This window comes from Arthrobotrys flagrans (assembly GCF_004000055.1).
Source record: "Arthrobotrys flagrans strain CBS H-5679 chromosome Unknown unitig_3, whole genome shotgun sequence".
Classification (NCBI taxonomy): domain Eukaryota; kingdom Fungi; phylum Ascomycota; class Orbiliomycetes; order Orbiliales; family Orbiliaceae; genus Arthrobotrys; species Arthrobotrys flagrans.
Window position 1 is genome coordinate 5,573,587 of NW_027137547.1, and position 24,883 is coordinate 5,598,469.

The 24,883-nt window shown below is 45.4% G+C and overlaps 6 protein-coding genes across 6 annotated transcripts; 2 read left to right on the forward strand and 4 right to left on the reverse strand.

Moving 5' to 3' along the window:
• Positions 1-1,166: 1,166 nt before the first annotated feature.
• DFL_003002 (uncharacterized protein) lies at positions 1,167-3,262 on the forward strand (the record flags this gene model as incomplete). The annotated part of the gene is made up of 3 exons (XM_067631872.1): positions 1,167-1,235; positions 1,351-2,598; positions 2,666-3,262. The coding sequence occupies 3 exons, from the start codon at positions 1,167-1,169 to the stop codon at positions 3,260-3,262; spliced, it is 1,914 nt and encodes a 637-aa protein (XP_067494374.1).
• Positions 3,263-3,511: 249 nt separating this feature from the next.
• Positions 3,512-4,494, reverse strand: DFL_003003 (uncharacterized protein; the record flags this gene model as incomplete). The annotated part of the gene is made up of 2 exons (XM_067631873.1): positions 3,512-3,956; positions 4,034-4,494. 2 exons carry the CDS (start codon positions 4,492-4,494, stop codon positions 3,512-3,514), a joined length of 906 nt encoding a protein of 301 aa, XP_067494375.1.
• A 2,811-nt stretch (positions 4,495-7,305) lies between these two features.
• DFL_003004 (uncharacterized protein) lies at positions 7,306-11,189 on the forward strand (the record flags this gene model as incomplete). The annotated part of the gene is made up of 2 exons (XM_067631874.1): positions 7,306-7,819; positions 7,897-11,189. The coding sequence occupies 2 exons, from the start codon at positions 7,306-7,308 to the stop codon at positions 11,187-11,189; spliced, it is 3,807 nt and encodes a 1,268-aa protein (XP_067494376.1).
• A 1,077-nt stretch (positions 11,190-12,266) lies between these two features.
• On the reverse strand, positions 12,267-17,367 carry DFL_003005 (uncharacterized protein; the record flags this gene model as incomplete). Its single annotated transcript, XM_067631875.1, has 4 exons — positions 12,267-12,493; positions 12,608-16,015; positions 16,079-16,499; positions 16,564-17,367. The coding sequence occupies 4 exons, from the start codon at positions 17,365-17,367 to the stop codon at positions 12,267-12,269; spliced, it is 4,860 nt and encodes a 1,619-aa protein (XP_067494377.1).
• A 2,184-nt stretch (positions 17,368-19,551) lies between these two features.
• DFL_003006 (uncharacterized protein) lies at positions 19,552-21,544 on the reverse strand (the record flags this gene model as incomplete). Its single annotated transcript, XM_067631876.1, has 6 exons — positions 19,552-19,575; positions 19,647-20,197; positions 20,257-20,905; positions 20,964-21,061; positions 21,220-21,260; positions 21,498-21,544. 6 exons carry the CDS (start codon positions 21,542-21,544, stop codon positions 19,552-19,554), a joined length of 1,410 nt encoding a protein of 469 aa, XP_067494378.1.
• A 2,375-nt stretch (positions 21,545-23,919) lies between these two features.
• Positions 23,920-24,424, reverse strand: DFL_003007 (uncharacterized protein; the record flags this gene model as incomplete). The annotated part of the gene is made up of 3 exons (XM_067631877.1): positions 23,920-23,983; positions 24,078-24,183; positions 24,253-24,424. 3 exons carry the CDS (start codon positions 24,422-24,424, stop codon positions 23,920-23,922), a joined length of 342 nt encoding a protein of 113 aa, XP_067494379.1.
• Positions 24,425-24,883: the final 459 nt, after the last annotated feature.

Genomic DNA, 24,883 nt, shown 5'->3' on the forward strand with positions numbered 1-24,883 from the left:
AATCTCGAATCCCTTATTACTACACTTGAACCCACCTCACTCCTTTAAGACCCCTTTGCACGTTATAAAATTCGTATACCTGCAGGTTACCCACCCGAAAGGCGAAAACTGTCCCCAAGGCCTCTATTACAAACTAGAGATGAATGCCAAAATTACCTACATGCGAGGCCGAGCCAATGGTTAAGGATTTGGAATTACAAAGGGTTGGAGTAGAAGGTAAGTATTCTCCATGCACTTACCAGCGTCGTTTTAGAAAACCATATGGGATTGATATGGTATTAATGCACTTTCATCTAGCAGTCGGCATTCGAATGTTAGACTATAGGAAATTCTGTTAGATATTTGGACCTTCAACAGTATTCCGAATATATACTGGTAAGTTAAGTATTGCAACCAAGGTTTATTTTAGATAGTTGTAAGACATCTGTTTCTTTCGCTATTGAAGACGATATGACAGTAGCAATGCGACTCCACCTTCATCAAAAGCAAGATTTTACCACCAAAATTTCAATTGCTCTGGTTATAAGATTTATATAGCTAGATTCTATGTGGTACATTCAATCCACCATCCTATATTTGCGTAACTGCTCTATGAAAAGTTAATAAAGTATTTTCAGTCCGTGATCAGATTTATGGAATCCATGATACCAGACCCCTGCGCTTAACTAGTTCCCGCCGCCATGTCTCACAGTGCTTGTTTCTTTAGAAAACCAACGACCGGGATTTTTATTAATTTTTTATTAAGACGAGGAAATATCAATTGTGACTTAAAGGTTTCGAATGCGTTTCAAATCCGGAATCCCACGTGTTGACTTACTGGGATTGTTGGCAGTGCACCTCGTATATATCAGGATCCAGCATGTCATGCTGATTCTAGACTATCGATCTCACCTGCGATCTTAAATTTCAAAATCGTCGTCAAAGTTTCTTGTTTGCTACCTAACTTAGTCAGTTTTATATCTCCGAGTTTTAGAACTTTCTTACATCATATTCATATTTTATTGAATTCGACGGATCTAGATCTAGAATTCGAGATCTTTCAATCGACAGATTATTCTCGTGTAACGTCAAACACGAATTGACTTCCCCGCACTACTTTCCTCTACTACCCAAAAAGCTAGGTTTATCGCGGGTCGGAGAGAAGTTTCGACTTCTCATTCGGAACTATGAGTTCGAATACCTCCCCCATTCTTAATATCCTACCAGTAGATGTTCTTTCCTACCTTGTCGAACAGGTCCGTATTGAATCCGGCCATCTCTGCTCCTCACCGAGCGGTTTTCAAAATCCAACATTGATCAACTCAAATTGATTAACATGGCTTTCTATGCATCGACGGGAATCGAATTTAGGTTATCGACGACGAAGAATCCCTCAAATCCCTCTCCCACACCAACCGCGCCTTCAGACTCCTCTCCCTCCCCCGCCTACAGTCCCACACCGTAATCCTCGACATCTCCACCGGCCTTAAAGGCCAAAACGGTGTCCTCGACCCGGTTTTCAAAACAATCAACGACTTCAACCATGGGAAAAATTTCCGAATCCCATCTCACGTCCGAGTATTAGAAATAAGAGACCGATGGGCTGCAAAACATTCTAGACTTCATACTCCTCGAAAAAAAATCGAAGAATTTGTTGATGCACTTTATAGCTTTCTGGGGAAGTGTATTAGTCTTAGAAAGTTTTTGAGGGATGGGTATGAACATGAGGGGTTTAAGACTACGGATTTGATAAAGAAGGTATTGGAGTTGCCGAAGTTGAAGGTTCTGTGTTTGAAGATTCATCAGGATACACAATGGTGCTTTAATGAGACCCCTAAGTTTGAAGAATATGAGTGTGCGAGTACTCTATCTAAAGAAACTGGAGAACATGGTTTGGCGTGTTTATCCATTGCACTGCCAATGAGTTTAAACCGTCCATGGTGGGATGAAGTATGGGTACTATGCCGACAAATCATCATCAATAACGTGCATACCCTCAAACATCTCTATTTCGACGGACCAGATCTTGAACAAATCGTCGACGGAATGGCTACAAACTCCCTTGCGAAGATACGCCTCCTAACGCTTCGATTTAGAATGGGATTCGATCCCATACAGTTTTGCAACGTCCTCGGTCTTACAGAGGCAGTAGACCGAAAGGACCCTTCGGAGATACAAGATGACGCAGTTACCTCCCTCCGCCGCATCGAATTCGAGAGTTTACAAAATGGCGGTGGTTATGCCGATGATAACACTACCGCCAGCGATATCCTTCCATACCTAAGAACACCTCACATCAAACGATCGCAGATTTTCGGTCCGAGTAGCCAAATTTCATTCGTTAACGGTGGGATGGAGCAAGTTGTGAACCCACTTTTGATGCATCTCTCCACATATGAAGCCTTGCAGTTCGTGGAACTGCAGGATTCATCGAATAAGACGTGGATCGAGAATGTGCTCAACATGTTGGCTAGTTATCATGGAGAGAGTCTTAGAACGATTATGCTACACCAAATATCTGTCGATCTGTGTTATAAGCTGGGGAGAGATCCAGGTCCTATTGATAGACTTTCAGCACTCAGACGATTGGAAATCTTGCATCATAGGACATCATTCTTCGTAAGTATTACCCATTACCTCTTCATCCAAGTTTGCAGGGTTTAGTAATGAAATTAATCCACCACAGTGGTCCATCGACGCCCTCTGGAAGGTCATCAAAATCCGAAACACCATCTCCGAGGTCCAAATCATCATGCGACACTCCCCAACAGGCCTCAGCCGCCGCCTCTTCCGCCCCTCAATCGGTAGCTACAACTCCTTCCCCCGCCGTCTCCTCACTCCAATCTACTCCACCGCATTCTACCTCCACAACCGTCGCAACAAAATAGACACTTCCCACTACTGCTCCCAAGACGGCGAACTCTTTCCTTCAACTAGAGTCATTACTTCACACCGCCAAAGGCTTGGGGCTTCTAACACGGATCAATTAGACATTATTACCTACCTGAGTCATATGCTGAATACCAAACGTCTGGCGAAGGAACAACAGTTGTTTCCTAAGCCGCAGGATCAAGCGTTTGGACCGGAGTTGCAGAATGAGGCTGCGGCGTTTTCGACGTTTGTGGGTGGGATGCCGGAGTGTTTGAAGTTATTTCAGTTGGAATACATTCAGAAGACTGGAACAGATCCGTGTGAAATGATAAGTAGGGATGGGGATGCGTGGAGGAAGATGGATGGGGAGTGGGTTTATGAGAAGGTATTGACGGACTTATGGCCGTGGTAGGGTCGGCATATAAAGAGTAGTGATTTCTTCTGCAGGTTTTCGGTATATTCTATCCCAGCACGTGCAGGCTCACATGAAAGGTTGTGGATCCAATCCCTAGGCGACTACTAGACTAGTACTTATGTTTTTTACTAGGAGCGTTAATGCCATTTGTACACCGTGGCCGAGTTTTAGATCGAATTCCATGAGAGACCTCTCATTAAATATCTAAACAAAGCCGTCCATTACATACAAGTAACTACTGCCTATCTAAAGAATATTCAAACTCCCCTTCTCCAAAACAACCCTCTCCAAACTCGTCTTATAAAACTCCCTAAAATCGATCTTATCGAACTCCTTACTCTCCAAAACCGGTCCCTTCGGATGTTCATCATGAAAATACATCAAATCATCATTCGGCAAAAATATCTTCCACCGTCTCGGATCCAACGAAAACCCTATTGATGCTTTCACATTCATTCTAGCCGAGAATTTCAGACCTCGAGGGTGGAAGACCATGAATGCTGTGGTGAACTGAGGTGGGATGCCGTCGTGTTTCCGTTCTTGAATGGACCAAACTAGACGGGTGGGACCGCTGCCACGGGCGGATCCTTCGATTACTAGTTTGTGGTCGCGGCTGTACTTCGATTCTCGGTACACCGCACTATTTGCGATTTCTAGAGAAGCAGGGCCGGCGACTAGGTTTGCGCCCACACTAATATACTACCTTTTAGCATCTCCCAAAAAAAGAAATTTTTTTTTTTTTTTTTTTGTTCGTTTGGAAATATTTACCTTAGATCCAACCCCCAAGTGACCTCCTCCACCTTCTTCTCCCCATAAATCAACTTTGGCGCAAACTGCGCAATGCTAACCGGAATAACGGCAGTAGTATACGCATCTCCAGATCTTCCAAACCCTCCTTCTTGAGTAAAATCAATCTCTATAGTGGCATCTTTAAACCTCTGTCGTCTATGATCCGACGAATGGAATACAAAGTCTATGACAATAATGGCCGCTGGTCTAGATTTGTATGTTCCGTATGAAACTTGTGCTACTCGAGCGGAGAGATAGGTTTTTGAAATCTCGAGTTCGGTGATTGTATCCCGGGTGACGGTGCCTAGGTGGTTACGGGTGGCGGGGGGTAGGAAGGCTAGTTGGTCCTTTTCGTCGATGACGAATGATTGGGTGAATTCGTTTGCGAATTCGTCTTTTGTGGGGTCGTCGAAGGAGACCTCCGCTCGTTCGTCGGACATTATTTGGTGTCGGGATTTATGAATGAAAAGTGGATAGCGATGCGATGAAGCTAAGATAAAATGTGGGGCGCGATATCTAGTAACTAACCTCTCTTTGAATTTAAAAGTCGATGCAGATGTCGGTGCTTGTCGAGGTCGCACGGTTAATATAGATATCGTACCGTACCATGCATAACATAACATGCGCATGCGTCTGACTGACAGCCATCTCGCAGAGACACAAAACCCCTGCAGCATCGATCATGGCCCTGAGCTCCTACTAACCCTGATTAAGATAGGATCCTTCCAGCTTAGGCGATTGCACACAGGGGGCTACGGGACTACTGCGTACACTACTCAGGCGACCACAGATTCGTAATGAGCTTTGTGCAACGGCTAAGCTCATCGTCCCCCTGTCGCTGTCACGTCAAAAGAGACAATCCCTCGATCTAGTGTGGGGAAATTAAATTAAACCTTGACAGCGACGAACTAGAAGAAGGCGAACGGCTGAAACCTGTCCGTTCCGAAAGGCTTCCGTGCGAGGCTTGCCTGGATTTATATAAACTTCTCAATACCCGCTACTGGCTACTCAAGAAGTAGTTAGCTATTTGTTGGTCTGTCATGAGACTATATCGATACCTGCGCCTCTAGAACTAACGTAATCCACCCACCTGCGAGATGTACCCCAACGCGAGATGCTAACTATGTTAGGATTGAGTGGTTCTCTTCGTCAACCCCTTATCCCCTTCGAAATTTCTATCTTTTTTCTATAGATTCGTTCTTCTCTATATTTACCATCGAAATTCATTAATTTTTACTCAAAGCCTAAGAGTGGATTTTTTAAATTTATCGAAAATATCATCAATTCGACGTCATAACATCAATTCGAAGAAAAAAAAAAGAATTCATCTAGCATTAAAAACGTTGAAAGCGGGAAAGGTGTTATTTTTAAAGCATGTAGCAGAAAATTATAGCGTGTTAATATTAATATTAAGATACCGATTTGCCGGCCGAACTGCCTAAAGGAACCGCCAGTTTTAGTATAAATAACTACTTACTCAGGCCGAAGAAACAGTTTTAGTAAAACATATGAAGAACTTATAAAAGTCCGAGTTCTTCTCTAACTACAACATCCTTCAAGCTATAGCAAGGAAAATGGCAGGCAGGCTAGTGGGCATAAATTAATGTTATAAATTTCTAATACGTTATTTTTAATTGACGATAGTCCGCAATCGCTTATTGGAGTTGAAACATAAAAAGGCGAATGATATCGAATTGATACTGCATTAATTCTGTCTTTATAATAAAATCGTAAAAACTTATAAGATTTTAAACGAAAACATATGGAATATGAACGAAAAAGAGTTTATAATTGAGTTTAAAAAGCCTGAAATTATTATAGTGCCTACATTCTATAAAAAGCAGCGATTCTATGCTCATGACACTACTCGAGAGAGTGTGACCATAATTAAGTATGTATTAGTGATAGAAGAATATTATTCTTCGTTTGTTATTTATTTAGACAAGATTTATATTCTTGATTAATACTGCAATTATAAGAAGAGAGAAGGGTGGCTTTAGGACACTAATAACAAAAGTATAACAAACGAATATCTTTCTTTAACTTAGTTAGAAAATTGCTTTCAATCTATTACTGTTTAAATTGTTGGAAGCTCAAAATGACTGCTAATTCTCGATAATTACGAATTTTATATTACTGCAAACTTTATTAACTTCTGTTTTAAAAACAAAATTATACTTTTTTATCTTCTGCCGTATTTTATGTACTATCTTTAACTTCTTGATATCGGACTCTTTAGCTATTACGCCACCGTTTATAAGAGAGAGGTGAACGAATATTTATGTTTTAAAAATATAACAATTAGAAAATCTAAATTTAAGAAGTTTATTAACATTACGCGTACTAAAGCGTTTATGAAATGTTATATTATTAGTGGTTAAAAAGAAGCTGAACTCGTTTCCTTCAACGCTTTACGAGTTTTGGAGAAACTGCCTAAATTTTAAAAGGGGGATTATATCGAATCGCTGCGTAAATTATCCTAGAGCATGAATTATAACTGCTGTAAGAGTCTGGTATTTAGCCGTTTCCAACGCCTTAATGTTCACGTACGCTATAGATATATATCAATGCAGTGGATGTATTAATTGCGCTGTATCTTAATTCTTTACTATAATAGCAATATAATAAAATTATTAAAATTATAGCCGAATCTTTCCTTAGGCGTAAGGTTCTCGAAGTAACTAATGAAAAGTTAACTGAGGTATTGAGAACAAAACAAAATAAGAAGAAGAAAAATAAAACTTATTTATTAAAAGCGAGGGTATTAACGAATACTAAAATTAAAGTAGTTGTCGAGGCAGTTGAAAAGTGGGTAGCTGCTCGATCTTTAGGGATATCTTTACGAACTTGTAGCGCCGATAATAGATAACTTGATTATGCCTAGCAGTTTTGGACCTGGACCCTGAAGGATTAGTAATACCCGGGAGGGGATTATGGGGGTGCCGGGACGAATTGCGTTGTGTTATTGCATTTTTTTACTTTTTTCGACGAAAACTGTCGATTTTACAAATAATTTATTAATTTTTTTTAATAATAATATAAAATTAGTTAATTAAAATAGTTTTCACTACTATTTTCACGTTTTCGAGGTCCCGGAGGCATTAAATTTTGAATTTTCGGTGAAAAATAGCATCTCGCGTTGGGGTACATCTCGCAGGTGGGTGGATTACGTTAATAGCTAATCTTTACTACTCGCGTCGACCTTCTCACAACTGCGCTCCAATCAAACCTCACCCCCAAAAAATCCAACAATGTCAACACAATCCCTCCACCCCCTTGTTACCCACGAATCCCTCACTTCCATAATCCTCCCTTCTCCCTCCCAACGTCTCCAAACCAGCGCTTTATTCACCCAAGTCGAAGAACTCGAATATCTTGGGAAATTCCACGAAGCATATAAAGCCCTCCAAACCGTCCCAAACAAACATATTCTAAAATCCCAGAGTCCATCATATTGGTATCTCTTTGGAACTGTAAAGCTCAGTCAGGGGTATTATCGTGATGGACTTGAACAATATAGAAGGGCGGAAAAGCTTTTGAGGAACTCGAAGGAGGAGTTGTCGGAGGGGAGTCAGCAGCTGTTGGTGTTTATGACTACGAGGTTGTTATGTCTGGATCCGGCGTCTTCTGCTGAAGATCGACAGGTTGGGTTAGAGACCGGAGTAATGGCATATGAGAAATGGGCGAAGGGGAAGGCTCCAGATGAGTTAGACTACTTTTCGGTTGGCTTTTCTTTCCCAATACGCTTAATACTTAAGCATATAAGTAAGTATATATACAATTATCACTAACACTATATACCCAGCTAATCCTCGAAATATCCTACTACGAAATCGTCAAAGACACCCCCCTCTTCTCCGACCCCCTCCACCCCCGCCATATCCAAATCCTCAAATCCCAAATCCCCAAGGGAAATGACATAGCTTCATTCCCCATCTTCCTCGCAATAATCAACAACTCCAAGTCTCTCCTCGAGGTCCAAACCCTCTCCCCAACTATCGAAACCCTCCTTTTAATCCACAAATCCCCCCCTTCCCTAATAAATACCATAAAAGGCTACTTCCAACTCCGACTAGGCCAGCTCTCAGAAGGCTCCTCTCAAGGAAAACACTTCAAAGAAGCCCGCCGTCTCTACAAACTAGCAGGAAATATCGAAGCCCCCTGCGAAGTCGACATCCTCGACTGCCTCCGTGACACCCAAAAGCACGTCTTAGCAGGCACAGACGACCCCACCGACCTCCGCCGACGAATCTTCCACATGATCGAAAAACTCGGAAAACTCTACGGAAAATTCACAGACCTAGATTTCCCCAACAGAATGCACACAATCCTCAAACAAATCTCCAACATTAACGAACAAATGCTCCAATCCCCAGACATAACACTAATCTCCTGCCGTCTATGGCGACAACTAAGTAAAGCCACCGGAATAAAAATAAACGCAACAACGGAATTCATCGCCGTAATAGCCGATATCATGAAGACAGAAGACCTAGAAGACGCAATCGCCGTCTTCCAAAGATTTAAAGATGAAGAAGAAGACAACTGGGACTTCGACACAGGAATAAACTGGCTTAGGGGCATGGCAGTAGCCCACACGAGACTGAGGCAATTCGACGAAGCAATCGCAGAAATGGAAATGGCAGAAACCCTCCTCCAATCAGAATACCAACACTCAACCGCAATCGAAGTCCGTGAGCAAATCCTCGCCGTCAAAGAGCGAAGACTTCGCACCCTCTCCGGCATAGAAAAAGGCTACGCCTTCGACGATCTCCTCGAAGAGATCAGCGAAGCAATAATGGAAGACTCACGATACTGGCAACAACGAAAACCCATGCTCCGAAAAATGCTGTGGAAAGCCTCCCTCCTCCTGGGCGACAAGGAACTAACCTCCCCAGAAGAATCTACAATATCAGCAACCGCAATAGTAAACCAAGTGGAACAATTAGCAACCGAATACCTCACCGAAGACAAAACCTACCAAACCTTCTTAAACGACTGTCAACTCCTCAAAGCCATTTTGTTAAGGGACCAAGGGAAACCCGACGACGCCGTCTCCCTAATCGAAAAACTCCTCCCCTCAAAACTATGGAAACTAAACATGAACCTAAAACCCCGCACGGAAGAAGAAGAAATCCGCGCCGCAGAACTCCACATCCAAGCAGTAATAATGTACATGAAAGATTTCACCTCCCCCACAACCCTCTCCACCCTCCCCCAAAAGACCCTAGAAAAACGTACAAAATCCTGCTTCACACACACAAAAGAAGCCCTAAAACTCTCCGAAAAACACGGCCTACCAACATTCTACTCCGACGCCCTATTCTACGAATCCCACCTCCACGTCCTCCAAAAAGAACCAAAAAAGGCCCTCCAAAGCCTCCTAAACGTCGCCAGAATCCAAGACGAACTCCGTCGTGCCTCCCCAAAGGGTGATAAATTCGATAGCTTCCTCACAAACGCCTTAGCAGCCCAAACCTCCTCCTCCCGCTTCGTAGACTTAGCATTAAAAGCCTGTCTCCAACTCCCAGACCCCGTGGCAGCATGGTACTGGATCCAACGAGCAAAAGCCCGAGCATTCGCAGATATGCTCCAACACGGACATATCTGGCAAAACTCGTTCATCCGTATAATCGAGGACATTGAAAACTTCCAAATGCCATGGGAATCGGTAACCATAGACGCGATGGAAATAAGTCTCCTCTACCGTCTCGAAAACCTTCTAAAATCCCCTGTCGGGTATACCCTCGACAACTGGGACATAGAAACAATGGAAACAACCCTAACCCACCGTCGAAGAACAATCTCCTCTTTAATCGACGAAATCAGCCAACGTCCCAAACTCCGCGGCGCACTTAGCGTATCCATGGGCCTCCCGGCAACCCACGAAGACCTAACCTGGATCGCAAACTACCGTCAATCAACCCACGAAATAGTCTTCGTAGACTGGGCCGAGTCTTTCGATCAAATAATCATCTGCATCTACCGTCCCGGCGGCATCCGTTTCCACAGCCCCATAGTCGGCACCCCACAAGGCGCCAAAATCGACATTTTCACTTGCCCCCTCTCGATCACAGACACAAAAATCTGGGTGGAAACATACATCTTAAACCAAGGCCACCCCTTATCATCCCAAAACTCTACAGACGACCTATCAATCCTATCACCACTAATAGACCCCATAAAATCACTGACAAACCCAGAAGACCTCCTCGTCCTTTCCCCCACCGGAATCTTACACTCAATCCCCTTCCACGCCCTCCCAATCTCCACTGACTCAATAACAATCCCTTTAATCCAAAGAAATCCAATAGTCTACGTCCCCTCCCCCTCCATCCTCCGCCAATGCATCGCCAAACTCCGCATGACCCTCCTCCCCACCCTCCCCCCACAAACCCGTCCATCAACCCTCATCGGCGTAAAAATTGACTACGGAACACCGGACCCCGCAATCGACACCTCCCTCGAAAAAATGTCAAAATCCCTAAACTCAGCGGAAATCCTAACCCACGAAATGGCCACCCTAGATCGCTTCACCCTCGAAGCCTCAAACACATCTGACATCTTCCACTTCCACGGGCACATGGACTATCAAGACCCCCGCCCATTACAAAGATACCTGGTCCTAGCAAACGAAGAAACAATAAACGGCCGATCACTAGCAGACCTAAAATTCCCAAAGGGAACAGCACCTTTGGTCACCGTAATCGCCTGCCTTAGCGGCGGTCAGCAAATTATGACTGGCGATGAACCAGTAGGCATCGTTCCCGCCTTGCTCGCCGCAGGGGCATCCAGCGTAATAGCAACGATGTGGCCAACAGACAGCGCAAGTGGGTTAAAATTCGGCGAAATATTATACGAAGATAGAAAACTTTGTGATGAAGACGAAGGAGAAGAAGGAGAAGAAGAAGAAACGGAAGTTAAAGGGAAGACATGGGATGTAGCACTCGCCCTGAGAAAAGCAGTCCTGGAAATTAAAAATAACAAGGAAACGAGTGCACCGTATTATTGGGCGCCGTTTGTGCTGCATGGAGCTTGGTTAAGAGGCACTAGAAAAGCCGGAACGTTGGAAAGAGGGGATGGGATGAATGGGTTATCCGCACGGTTTGCGAAGGATATGGAGATTAGGTTTTAAGAAATTTAAAGAAAGGATCTTGTTGGAGAAGGCAATACGAGAGTGTCTTTTCAAATAATATAATACAATAGGGAATGGGAGATAATTAATAAATCGAAGTATTTAATCGTTTAACTGTTTACTAGTATATGCTGATAACTGATATCTCTCGAACAAATTTAACGACTTCACGACTTCTCACTAGCTAGCGTAATGCCATCGATCACGATTCCAGAATAATAACGAAAATCCACAAGTGATAACGAAGTAGTTATACCACCAATCCAGTCGCTACCGGTATACCAAGTGCTAAAATCCCTATAAAATCTTAGCTTATACCCGTCAACCATGAAATTTATATCCCTCCAAACTACACACGACTCAAGTAGATCTAGACATAAACCATATATGCGTACGAAAGACAAATTTGTATTGGAAACCCCATCTACATTAAAATCTTCACCTCCACTATCCGTCATCTCCTAATAAGAGCATAAAAGCAACAATCACGAAGCCATCATCACGAATATCGAAGCGAATCACCAAATAAATCACCTTGCATAATCTCATAAACATCTAAACATCTAACCCCAAAATAAAGAACCCCCCTCCTCCCACAATGCAAATGCAAATGCAACTGTAATCAAAGAAAATGAACCAGAATAAATGCTAACATTAAAAATAATATAAAACTAAAAGCATCATTAAAAAAAAAAAACTTTTTCTTAATGCAAGGATTCATAAAAGCGGAGAATAATCATGCCGAAAACAATGCCAATATGATTAACAAAGAATCCTTTCGAAGGAAACCGACGAGAAAAGATAAAAAGTAGAATCGAGAAAGGGAAAAGGGCATCCATAACCTCCACTCCTCCCTGAAAAGCATGCCAAGGGAGTAAGAAAGTCATCAGATACATTTCCCCTTCTCAAAGGAAAAACGGAAAGCGAAACAAACCAAAGCAAGAGAAGCCATATCCTTCCTTTCCTCAAGAATTAACACTCAAAATATCCGAAGAAGACCATCCTTGTCGCGCAAAGCCCAGCAGGTCGAAACACCGCCGCCATAGCACGCCTAGGCGACTTAATAGGAGACCTCCTTCATTCATCATCATACTCTTCCAATTCTCCTTCAATCACAACAGCCCCCATACCCACATAATCATCTCCCACTTCTTCAATAACAATGCCACTCATATCCACATCCACATCCACATCTCCATCCTCTTCCTCTTCCGCTTCTTTCCCACAATACTCTGGAGTACTCTCCCTCCTCGCCTCTTCCCACAACTTTCCCAAAGTCTTCCCCGCCAACAACCCCTCATCAACTTGATTATTATATCCATTCGCATGTCGACTAAAATTCTGCACCGGACGATACCCATCATTCAGATTTAAAGGTGACATCGGTCTAGTAGAAGAAACACCCTAAGCACTTCTACCTGCTCCACGCCCTCTGAACCTTCCACCGCTAGGACTAGTATCACCTCTAGCATATCCTCTCCTCTCTCTATCCTCCCACTGATCCCTTGCCATAGGACTCCGGCTCCTTCCACGGCCTCTTTCTTCAGGCGGGTACCCTTCAAAATCTCTTTCTCGATCGTAATACCTCTCGTAATCCTCTCGGTAGACCCTGACGGGATGTCCACCCGGATGATGCGGCGGTGGAGCATGTGGTGGCGGAGCACGTCCTCTCTCATATTCGTAATCGTCATAATAATACTGAGGAGCGCTCTGTCGAACATATCCAGGTTCATCATAATATCTTCCAGGAGGCGGTGGTGGATTCGCATGTGGCGGTCGATCGTAATAACCCGGGTGTTGAGCTGCATGAGGCGGTGGTGGATATCGTTCTCGTTCCATAATCCGATCATAATACTCCGGATGAGGGGGCGGATAAGCCCTTCTATACTCAACATCATTTGCATATCTTGCTTCCCTAGCATGCCCAGAAACCGGAACAATGGGCACCGGGGGCGACGGATCATCATAATCAAGCCCACCGGCTGGTGGCGGAACCCCAGCGGCAGCAGGTGCAGGAGGCGACCCAGGCGTTCGTACAGATCTCATAACCTGAGGAGGCGATGATGGCTGCGGTGGTCCAGGGTACCTTTCCCTAGCCGGAGGCGGGATATCATAATCATCATAACTCGATCGATACATCCTATACCTCCTCGGCGGCGAAGGGAATCGATCATACCCATATGGTCCAGGGCTTCCTCTTCTGTTAACGGGCGGTCGCGGAGGATAATAAACCCCATCATCCTCGGGGTATCTCCTATATTCATCATCCGGATACTCCCTCGCAACAGGCCCTCTCTGGTGATAATACTCATCGTAAGAATCCCTTCTCCGATGCCCTCGCGACCGTGACCTCGTTCGACTATCAACCGAAACCGGCGACCTCGACCGACTAGAACGTTGTCTGGACTGACTCTGAAGCGTCCTACTAGTTGCCTCTGACCTATCAACATCCCTAGGATCAACCTGATCGCTTCCAGTTGAACTATCCTTCTTCACTTGTCCCACAGCAGCAGTCTGCGGAATCAAATTGTTCAAAAAGTCTTCAGCCGCAGACATCGACGCCTTGCTAGCATGTTTAGGTCCTTTCGATGCCACTTCCACAGCAGCAGCCGGAGCAACAACAGGAATTTCAATCTTCTTCTGGAACACCCCCGGGTAAACCTTCTCCACCGCCCCAATCCTCCGAACGTCAACACCCTGCCGCCCAACCAACCTCCCGAGCTCCTCTTCAGCAGGGAGTCGGATCATATCAACAAGCCAATCGAACCGCTTCGCCTTCATGCCACTCTCGGCGGCACTCGGCCCCAGCATCGGCCTACTAACGTGCACGCTTTCAAAATGCTGGAACAGCAACGCCAACGTGAATGTCCTCGTGGAAGTCTTTGGACAACTCCTACACTCAAACTTAATATTCCCTGGCTTCAGAAACTTCATGGCACCTTCAATCTCAGTCCGGATGGACTCGTGAAATAACTGGATCGGAAGATCCACCTTATACTCTTCCTTAAAGGAGGAGACAGTATCGTGAATCATCTGCAAGGCGCGGATGGATGGCTCCAGGTTTTTGATGCTCCCAAGGTTCTTCCACATCTGCTCGGCATAGCTGGCGATATACCGGATCTTGTCCTTGCGGTCCTTTTCCGCGGCGGCAGCAGCGGCCGCTTCAGCTGCAGCTGCAGCTTCGGCCTCCCGCTTGGCGGCCTCTCCATATGGATCCGGTTGTGGAACCGGCGGCTGTTGGGCGTACGCACCTCCATGCTGGTGATGCGGGGGCGCGACTTCATACCCGCCATAATGCGGGTGAGCCTGCACTGGTGGATATCCGGAAGCGTATGGTCCATATTGGGGCGGCTGCTGGGGCGGCTGTGGTTGGTGCTGTGGGTACACCGATGGTGCAGCGTACTGTGGTTGGTACGGCTGGCCACGGTCCCCCACAGCCAAGGGCGACGGCGACGGGTACTGAGATGGATGGGCGTGGTGCCCATGATGTGGGTGTGCTGGCGGCACCCCAACCTGCGCATGTGGATGATGGCCCACAGGCGCCGGGTGATACCCGGGATCCGGATATGCACTAGGCCTGATGCCTCGGCCATATCCCTGCATGGTCGGCTGAGGGCCAGGCCTAGCGGCAACAGGCGGCGGTGTCGGTCCATGATGCATCAGATGCATCTGGTGTCGGCCGTGCGGGGGTTGGTGGGGAGAGTAAGGATACCCCCCAGGAACAGGAACTCCACCAACGGGAACAGGAACCGGCGGACCGGGCCTCATCAACACGGGTGCCTGTGGCAACCCGACAGCCTGATGATGATGCGGCTGATGATGTTGATGGTGGTGACCGTGATGGCCACCAGGCGGGCGGATCATCAGTCGCTTGATCTCGTTCGGATCAACGACAAACGGCGCTTCCTCCGGCCACAGACTTCGCCAATGGACCACAACGGTCCCCAGACTCAGTTCGGTCGTATGCTTGGCGGCGTAATGTTGAATTACGCCCTCGAACCCGTATAGCTTTGGTGGTGGAGGTGGCACCATCATCCCACCTGAAGCGGCGGCAGCGGCAGCGGGGTTCGCGGCAATCTCTTTGCACGCCTTGCAATAAAACAACTCCCGTCTGAAGGGATCTGTCATCGGTTTAACCTTGTTGTCGAAAACATATTTCATGTTTTCAAGGACTAGCTGTCGCACTTTTCCAGAAGAAGCGCCGGAGGATGAAGAGGAGAAGGAAGGAGTGGGATCAGAGACAGGTGAGGTCTCTAGAACGCCACCCCGTTCGTAGTAACGGGTACGAACAGCGGTGAGGATAGCAGCAGCAAAAGACGGTGCAGATTCGAACGTCACCTTACCGTGCCAATTCTTGATCTCTTCGTCTGCGATCTTGGCAATCATCTCACGAACAGGCGCCTGGGATTCCTCCCATTGTCTCTCTTTCTTGACCCACTGATCACGCTCTTGTGTCTCCAGTAGCTTACGATCCTCAAGCTGTTGTTCCAATTGCTTTCTCTGAGCTTGCCTCTGCTTTTCGTATTCTTCAGCACCAGCTCGTTGCTCCAATAGCTTCGGAAGTAGCGCATTCCACGATTGTTCAGTCAATGGTTGCGGAATCTTCAACGAACCCTGGAAAGCAGCACAGTGCGCCAAAATCTCGGCTGGGATCGGTGGATCCAGCTTTGCGCATCGATTTTCAATGTCAGCCTTCCGACGGACTTTAACGTCTTCGAGCTCTTGGTTACTCCTATCACCAAATTGTCGATTTCGTTGATAAAACGTCGGTATAGACTGAGGTTGAAAAGCCGGATGCGTGTGTGGATTATCATTAGTCACCAATACTACCCAATAAAGAGTTAGCACATCCTCCTTAAACCGCCAAACGCGTTTTTTAACCATCATACCAGGAATCCCATTATTTTTGCCAGCGTTGACCTGACCTTTCTCTGCCTTTTTGTGCTGTTGTTGCTGCTGATGCGGCATCTGCTGTGAAGGTCCCACGGAGGGATTATACGAATTACCCTGCATGACCCTCACCTCCCACTTCTCCATCCGATCGGCGTCAGCTTTATGCCCATGTCCTTCACCCTCAAGTCCCTTCAACCACTCTTCAGCCGCATCCATCTGCAAAGCTTCATCGTATCGAGTTTTAATCTCTTCAATATCCTTATTCCAATACACTTTCTGCACATCCTGAGGATTGGGTATAGTCGTAGGCACCCATCCAAACTTAGAGTCGACGAGTCCGTAAGGCAATGCTGATACCAGTTCTTTCATAACATTTGCCGGCATTTGTTCGTCCGGCTTTCCAACCAAATCGGCTTCCTACTCCATCATTAACACACATTCCCCCAAAATCCAAAAGGAAAGGTCGTGGGAAAACGCATACCTTAATCACATTCGCCCTAAAACACTCTTCACAACATCTAATTTTAAACTGCCAATAAACTTTCATCCCATCCTGTCCTCTCACCTTGCCCTCAAACTTCTCACACATCATACACCCAGTCCCTCTAACAAGCCTCCACATATCCCACTCCTTCATCCCAAACGCCGGTTTCGGCATATCAGGACAATGAATCTTCCTACACCGTCTCCAAATATGTTCTTTATCCAGCAGCTCCACAAAGCGTTTCGACACAACCCTCAGTTTGCCAATAGACGGAAGACCGATGTACGTAAATATCTCAGTCCACAGTTGAGGTGATAATTTGTCGGCTGGAACAGTAGAGTTAACAGGTGCCACAGTCGCAGAACTAGGTGTTTCGACATCTCCATCGTCCACTCGCGTCTTCTTCTTCATCGGTCCGTCTTCAAACCCTGCAGCCATATTGTCGTCATCCTCCATTGCCCTCTTCTGGTTCGCACTATTCGGATGCTCTCCTTCAGCGGGTACAGGCGCAGCAACAGCGAGAGATGTAAGATCAATCTCCTCGCCTTCTGCGGGTATGAAATCCTCCTCAAAGTCCGGCTCCTCCTGCATTAGCGCTCCATCAAAGTCGTATTTAGGACCAGAGATCGTGAGAGTATTATGGAGGGATGGTGACGGGGATACCGTTCTCGATTCGGGTTTGATGGAGGCGGTGGCTGGAATAAATGAGGTGAATATCGGTGTATCAGGTGCCTCTTCGTGTTTGATGGCGGCTGGAGCTGCAGCTGCAACTTTCGAAGACTTCTTTTTCGATTTCCCCATGGTTCCCGCTGCTGTGCGAATTATTGCTTCTCAGGAAATAAAGGGGAGAAAGCTGCCCTGTCGATTGTGTTGAATGAGAAGGAGGAAGGAAGAAGGGAAGGATAGAATGAAATGACCAAGTCGGATAGTCAAGAATGAATAAATATGAATATTTTATCCGACTGAGAGATCGACCGTCGCAGCAGGTAGATCTGGTCTGACCTTGACGTGACTGTTATCCTATCTCATCAAAGAGATCCAAGATGAAGATAACCAAAAAGGAAGGAAGGAATGAAGGGGAGAAGTGATGAAGATATATCTATCCCAGCGAGACGCGGTGTAGATACTTTCGATGAAGAGGAAGGAATAATAAAATACGATCCAAAGGGAAACAATCGACTGTCACTAGGATCTAACAACTAACCCCAGCTAAGCCGACGTATATCCAATGAATCAACAGCTGTAGAGACGAGCTGTCGATGACGAGACAATATAATAAGAGTGATAAAACTCAAAGGAGTTTTAAACAAAGGAAGTAGCTAAAGTGAGGCAGGAAGGAGCAGAACAACCAAACACCCTTTGATTGATTGGCTTAATCGATCGATCGATTGAAGAACGGCTTTGAACAGGAAGAAAAAAAAATCCTGTCAAAAAACGTGTCGTTGCAGTAAGGCGAATGAGACAAGGGTGGAAAGCAGACAGCCGCGAAGCTAATAGGATCGCGGACACCCACACCCAGAGCTTGCAAGTATTGTGTAAGAGCCGGAAAACGAGGAACAGCCGAGCTAAGCTACCCGGCTACCTCGATGATGATAGTAATAGTAATGACGAGAAAACGACGACGACGATGATGATGGTAAGGCTGCCTGTCGGATGAGGTGTCGTCGATTGGTTGGTGTAGGGTGAAGGTGAATGTTGATGGGCTGAGCTGAAGAACGGATGAAAAGGAAATTAAAATTCCCCAGCACAGAAAAACGCGACCCCAAAATTAGCAAAAAAAAAAAAAAAAAGAGAGACTCGGTTAAACCAACTAAAACGGTCGCCCCGCTTTTGCATACCCGCCTCAGATATAAACCACCAAAAGCCCGTACCCGGCCTGCCTATCATGATATCATAAATATCTTCATAACATCCGAATACCGTAGATATATCCTAATGGCTTACTAAGACCGACATCTAAGCATCATATAAAATATAAAAGATGAAATAAATTGCACAGAACCTCATTTATTCTTTTCCTATCTCTCAGATCAATCTAGACCCCTAAACGGCCCTCCACGTAGCCCCGTGTTTACCAAAAAAAAGACCATATAGGTACCTTCACCACCTCATCCAAAAAAAGAGGAAGGAAAAAAATCGAAGTGAACAATAATCTTTAAGAATCAAATCACACCACCATCGTCCGTCAATTCCTCATATCCATGCATTGTTGGTCATCCCATCGTCTGCCTCATGTCTTATATCTTGCCTCGTATACATCCGCCTGGAGCTCTCCGTCAACCTCGTCACAAAGTAACGCAAGCGTACTGTAAAAACGCATACCCATCCCGAACGAAATATCTAAAGAACAGAAAACCCATGTGTAGAACGAAACCTCTCTTCAATGGAAAACGATTTGAAGAGAAAGAGAGGAATCTAGAAAGACCCGTTATAAAGAGATACTCAAGAAAAGAATCAGAATGAGAGAAGAAGAAAACCAACCAGCTTTCTATAGATTTTAAATCCACTAATAAACACAACTTTCAGAAGAAGATGTAAAAGAGGAGAAAGCAAAGGAGGAATCAGAAGAATGGAACCTCTTTCAAAAAGAGATACAGTCCCCTGATAGAAAGGTCGTCATTGTTGTGAAACGGTAAGGAGGAGGAGAAGAAGGTAAAAACCAAACGTCGTTGCATAGGATACCTCATAAAAAAGAAAAATCTTTCATACATTTCGCCTCGCCCAACATAACAACCAGTCAACCAGTCAGTCAGTCGGCTCAAACCCAGCTGGCTACTTAGCTCACCAGCTAGGAAATCGCGTCCACATCCCAGCCAACAAGAAAAAAGGAGTTTTCCGCCGAAAAGCAAAGAAGAAGACGAAAAGGATAAAGAAAAAGGCAGTCGTGTTAGCAGGTGGACAAAAAAAATATTTAATGCGGCGCCAGATTTCTTATTCGTGAGAGAAACACACTGAGCTTTGGACTTTGTTTGATATTTCGAGCGATTATAGTGCCGAGAAAACGAACAGCTGCATCAAATATTAGCCAAGCCCTTCTGGTAGCCCAAGAAATACAGAGAATAGAGGGAGAAAAAACCCACATTGTTCGTAGCAGCAATAGCAATCGAATCTTCAAACGGATGCCAGCTCATGTGCAAGATCTTCTTGTTAAAGTCGATCTGATCCGCGTCTGTCTCCTTCCTCATCCTACCTGGAACACCAGCGCCAGACGGACTGCCAGCCTTCTTGCTACCGTTGATAGGAGTGGGTACGCCGACCTTCTTCGCCTTGAAAGCGCTCTTATCCGCCTGCAGAACAATCTCGACCTCCTTCTCGGGATCGGATGGATAGATCATGAAGTTGTTGTTGTAAGATCCCGTCATAACATTCTTTCCATCGCCGGAGAAGATGACCTCAAACTTGTCAAAGATCGAATCATTCTCGTAGGTGTCGCAAAGACGAGGTCGGAGGTGCTCGTGAATGGGGATCGTCTTGATAGGTTGTCGTTCCATGTTGACGTCCCAGATCTTGACGGTAAGGTAGTCACGAGATAGGATGTAGCGGCCGTCGGACGAGAATCGGACGTCTGAGATGGACGAGATGATTTCCGAAAAGAACGAGCGGGCCGCTGGGTCCTCCTCCTGCTCAAATACTATTATTCCACGCGTTAGCATATTCTCCATCGCCGATTTGCGAATATAGGGGTCGTACACTTTGCGTGGTTGTCGCACAAGGCACTATCACGCATATCTGCGAGTTTGATGGTGCCTTTGCTACTGGCGTACATGAACCAGTTGCAGCTCTGCGGATGGAACTCAGCAGCGGTGATGACCTCGGTCAGCTCCTCCATATTGGCCGGCTTGATGTCGACAATATTGAAGCTTTGGTCCTGGATGTTCAGATTCCAAAGGTTTATCCTCAAATCATCGCTCGATATGAACGTCTCGCCATCCGAGTTGACCGAAATCGAGTTGATATGGTAGGCGTGTGCATTAGCGTACGTCCTACGAGGGACAGCTGCGACGACGGTGTCGTGATGGGTGAGACGTGGTAATCGGAGCGCGTCGACGCTGGTGAATTGGCTATGGGGGAAGTTTGGTCGAGGACCGGTACCGCCGACGCCGGACGGGTGCTGCTCATGCGACAAGTTGTTCTCAGCAACGACCTTCAAGGACTTTTCGAAAACCTTCCATAGCTTGATCGTCTTGTCGTTAGTCGAGAGGAGGAAATGCGAGGCATTCTGTCGGCGGCACCACTTGATCTTGTTGATCTTCTCTTCGATTTCAAGGGACTTGAGGTAGTCGAACTCGGGCTCGTGGGACTGGAACTCGGTGTGGAATTTGTATTCGCACGTTTTTTTCTGTTCCAAAAATACCATCAGCATTTCGTATCCAATAGTATAAAAGATGAATACATACCGTCTCGTTCCTCTCAAACAGAACCACCCGTCCTCCTTTGTCTCCGGTGGCGAGATAGTTCCCGGTGTGGTCGAATTCAACGGTCGATATTATGTCCGCTGTAAGCGGTAGCAAGATAAAAAGTGTCAGTGATGGCCTGCAACCAAAGAAAAAGAGCATAGAACAACAAAGAAGCCTCTAGACATTACCGAACCGGAGAAGTGTAAAGAGGATAGCAGCATATGAAGCTACAGGGGAGGGAAGCAAGCTATCATACCTTCAGTGATATCCTCAACATCTCCTTTGTCACCAAAACATCTACCCCGCACAAGCTTCGGTTAGCAAAATCTTGAAAATCGTATGAGCTTCGCGAAAAACAACCAATCCAAAAAAATGCGAAAATATAAACGAGTAAGAAAAATTGAAGCTCGAGATGTTCCTTGCCGGTGGCCAAAAAATGGGTGACGGGATATGGACAGGGTTGGCGAACGTGGGGTTATTATATATATAAAATATATATAAAAAGACGCGAATGGAGAGGTGAGTGGGACGTACTGTGTGAACTTCCAGGTGGGTCCTGTGATTTCCCCATTGTCAACCATCTCTATCCCAGCCCGCCGACCTTGTTCAGGAACAGGGCAGGCCTTTTAGAAATGAAGAAGAGAACGGAAATGAGAAAAAGCCCGGTCGGTGGACGATGGCTGTTTTCGTTGTCGGAAGTCGAGGAAGAAGAACGAAATCGAAAGAGAGAAAGAAAGGAAGAAGCTTAGCTAGGAGGGGTAGGAACCGAGGAGACGGAACGAGGGGGTGAGGGGGGTTGGTCCGAGCGAAGGCGGGGTTCGTGGGATGTAAGAAGTCGTGTGAGGTGGCCGAACCGGGTGGTTCGAGGGATTCCAGAAGCGTAGGGGTTGGAGGGAGAGGGAGATCTACCCGTCGCACAGCACAGCACAGCACAGCACAGCACAGGTTGATTGTATCCGGTGATATCTTATCGGCAGGTGCAGGATGCAGGGTTGGCCGATGTTGAATGGAGGAAGCAGTCGGTGTAGTAGCTACTAAGCAGGCGGACTTGTCATGGAGGAGTAATTTGTGGTTTGTAGTCCGTGGTTTGTCGGTGTAGTTGTGTGTAGTAGGAGGTTGCAAGAGCAGTCGGAGTTGAGTTCAGCAAGGTCGTGGAGTTTGTTTATTGGTGCAGACAGACAGACAGACAGGAAGAAGAGGATCTTGTAACGGTGAAGCGAACAAACAATCAATTAACCATTCATCACGAAGCCGAGGACAGACAGACAGACAAAGAGACAAGAACGAGGACAAGAGAGGAGAAGGAGGCAAGAAAGAAGAAAGAAGAACGTACCAAACACTAGTTCGTCTAAGTTATTCCTTTCGTAGATTCGAGCAGGTTTGATTCGGTTAGCGAGCGGTGTTTGTGGGGGGCAGGAACAACAGAAAACAGAAACAGAAAAACAGCCTTTCCGATTCAGAACGGGCAAACCACCTGAGTCCACCAAAAAAAAAAAAAGCCTATAAACTATATAACAAAGTACATAACTCTAACACCGATGCAATGATCGACAACCAATTGGCGATGGTGGTGATGATGGCGGTGGAGGAGGTGGTGACGATGATGGATGAAGGAAAGAAGAGATGGCAGATGGGGGACGACGATATATCACCAACTTACCTCTTGTTGGTTTATTGCCGTCCTTATTGACGTTCTTAATAAATTACTGGCGGTGGCGGGATTGGACGCTGTAGACATTCAACGGAGACATAAAAATGTGAATGTTGACGGAGGATGAGATAAATAGGTCCACTTCAATTACAAACCACCAATTACAATATCAAGACGTTGGGTTCCTTCCTTTTTTCGTTACACTGATAGTAATAGGTAAGTACTTCGGTAACTATATGTTCTAGACTAAATTTTTCTTGCTATCCTACCGTCAAGTCATCTAATACCTGTATCAATATTGTCATGGTTTGGGTTATGAGTAGTTTATGAGTGTATGGAGATACGAACCTAAACTGCTGAATTCATGAAGAATCGCAGCCAGTGAGTTACGTAATTATAATTACCAGACCACGCACTAATATAATATCCAGCTTAGTAACAGGTTCTCTGCCAATTCTGATATTATAACCCTCATGGCGGATCGGTTTGATATTGCCAAGGATATATATCAAAGAAGCCCAGCTAGGCATACATTCTACGAAGATAATTTCATATAAAAAATAAATAATACCATGGTTCAATCCATGTCTGCGGTTTTAGCTTGATATGTCACCGAATCTACACCTCCGTCTGGTCCAAAGTACAAACCTTTAGTAATATCAACTAATCGTGAGGGATTGTGGAAATGTTATATTTATCTAGGCTTATATATTTGTAAGTCAAGGAACGAAAGTTAGAAATACGTAACCGGCACGGTCTCTATAAAAATGAAGAGCCATGCGAGCCGCCCCGGCTACCTTGAAAGCGACACGTCTCTAGTTTTCTTCAGCAGTGCAAGAATACCTTACCCTGAGCCGCGGATCTTAGCCCTCGCCAGTATATATTCCATAATGCACTTTCGAATGTTGTGTAAGAATAGGAATATACACTTCTCCCTCAAACTTCCGTTTCTTCTCGATGTAGCCAAGTAACACGACCCGAAGTGAGTGTTCAAGGGATTGGAATTACTTCCAACAAGACTTGAACATCATGACGTGGAACGGTGGTTGGCGTTATATTATGGACCGAATTACCCTTGTTACGCTCTGAGATCTCTACCAGGAGGTTATGACACACATCGGCATTTCTAATACGCCAAACGGAAAGGGGTGGTTTCCTCCCGTTGAGATATAGTCCGCCGTCCGGTCTTCTTAAACACGCCAGGATTGGAAAACCGGACCGTTTAAAGAATTCACAAGATGCTGTGCCTCCCGGGAGTGTTTCTTATCGAAGGTCTCATCGCCAGACTCCTCAACTATGGGGATCTCAAGGGAGGCAATGTACTATGACGGCCATTCCTGTGATCATATCTGTGATATAACCTAAAGACCTATCGACTTATTGTAGTTAATAGTTTGAAGAATTGAAAAGGGTTATGATCTGTTTTGACTAGCCCCTACTATATAGTATACGATTTCGCTTACATCATTGTTCGGAAACTGCCAAACTTGTGTCTACACCTTTGCATTGTCATTCCCACATTTTCCCAGTATGTTAATTCAAGACTTTCCAGCGATCCCAACAGAACATCTATGAAAATCGCTTACGTCAGCATCCAACACGGTTTTGAGTTGCTGTGATCTCAATATGTAGACTTACCACGACCCTTTTCCTTTTCAGCCCTTTTGTCACATGTGTTACAAAAACATAAATACCCAAGTACCGGTATACTCTCCCCGGCCCAACGATAGTTTCGTAGAGTAATAGCTATAACCCGAGAAACAGCATGCACACGCGGGATCGTAAGCGAGCGTGGGGTGGTTATTGTCATGCCATCCACTAATATAATTCAAGGCGAACTGCATTGACAGCTGTCCTTGCTTCTTTCCCTTGGTGCGATGGCTAATGATTAATGAAACCCCCAGCCGTCTTTTGTATTTTCTAATTGTAATCATCTTCATTATAATGTGTATAATAGAAATACAGTAACTACTTACTAAGGGTTATGTGTGCTTTCTATTACAAAACTACCCCGCTGCAAGAAGGTTACCCCGCTGCGTCATTGGAATTCAGCCTGTGAGATCAATCTGATTTCATTTAATTGGTCTTGGATCCTATCTCATCATTCCGTTTAGGTAATATCCTAGTTGTCAAACGTCGGTATCAACGCAAAATCAAAATACTATGGTCTATAGGGGTACGGGATATAAGTTCGTATGGATTGAAATATGTAATACGTACAATGGAGAGAAAGGATATCGTGCATGAACCTGTCTTATACAATGATAAG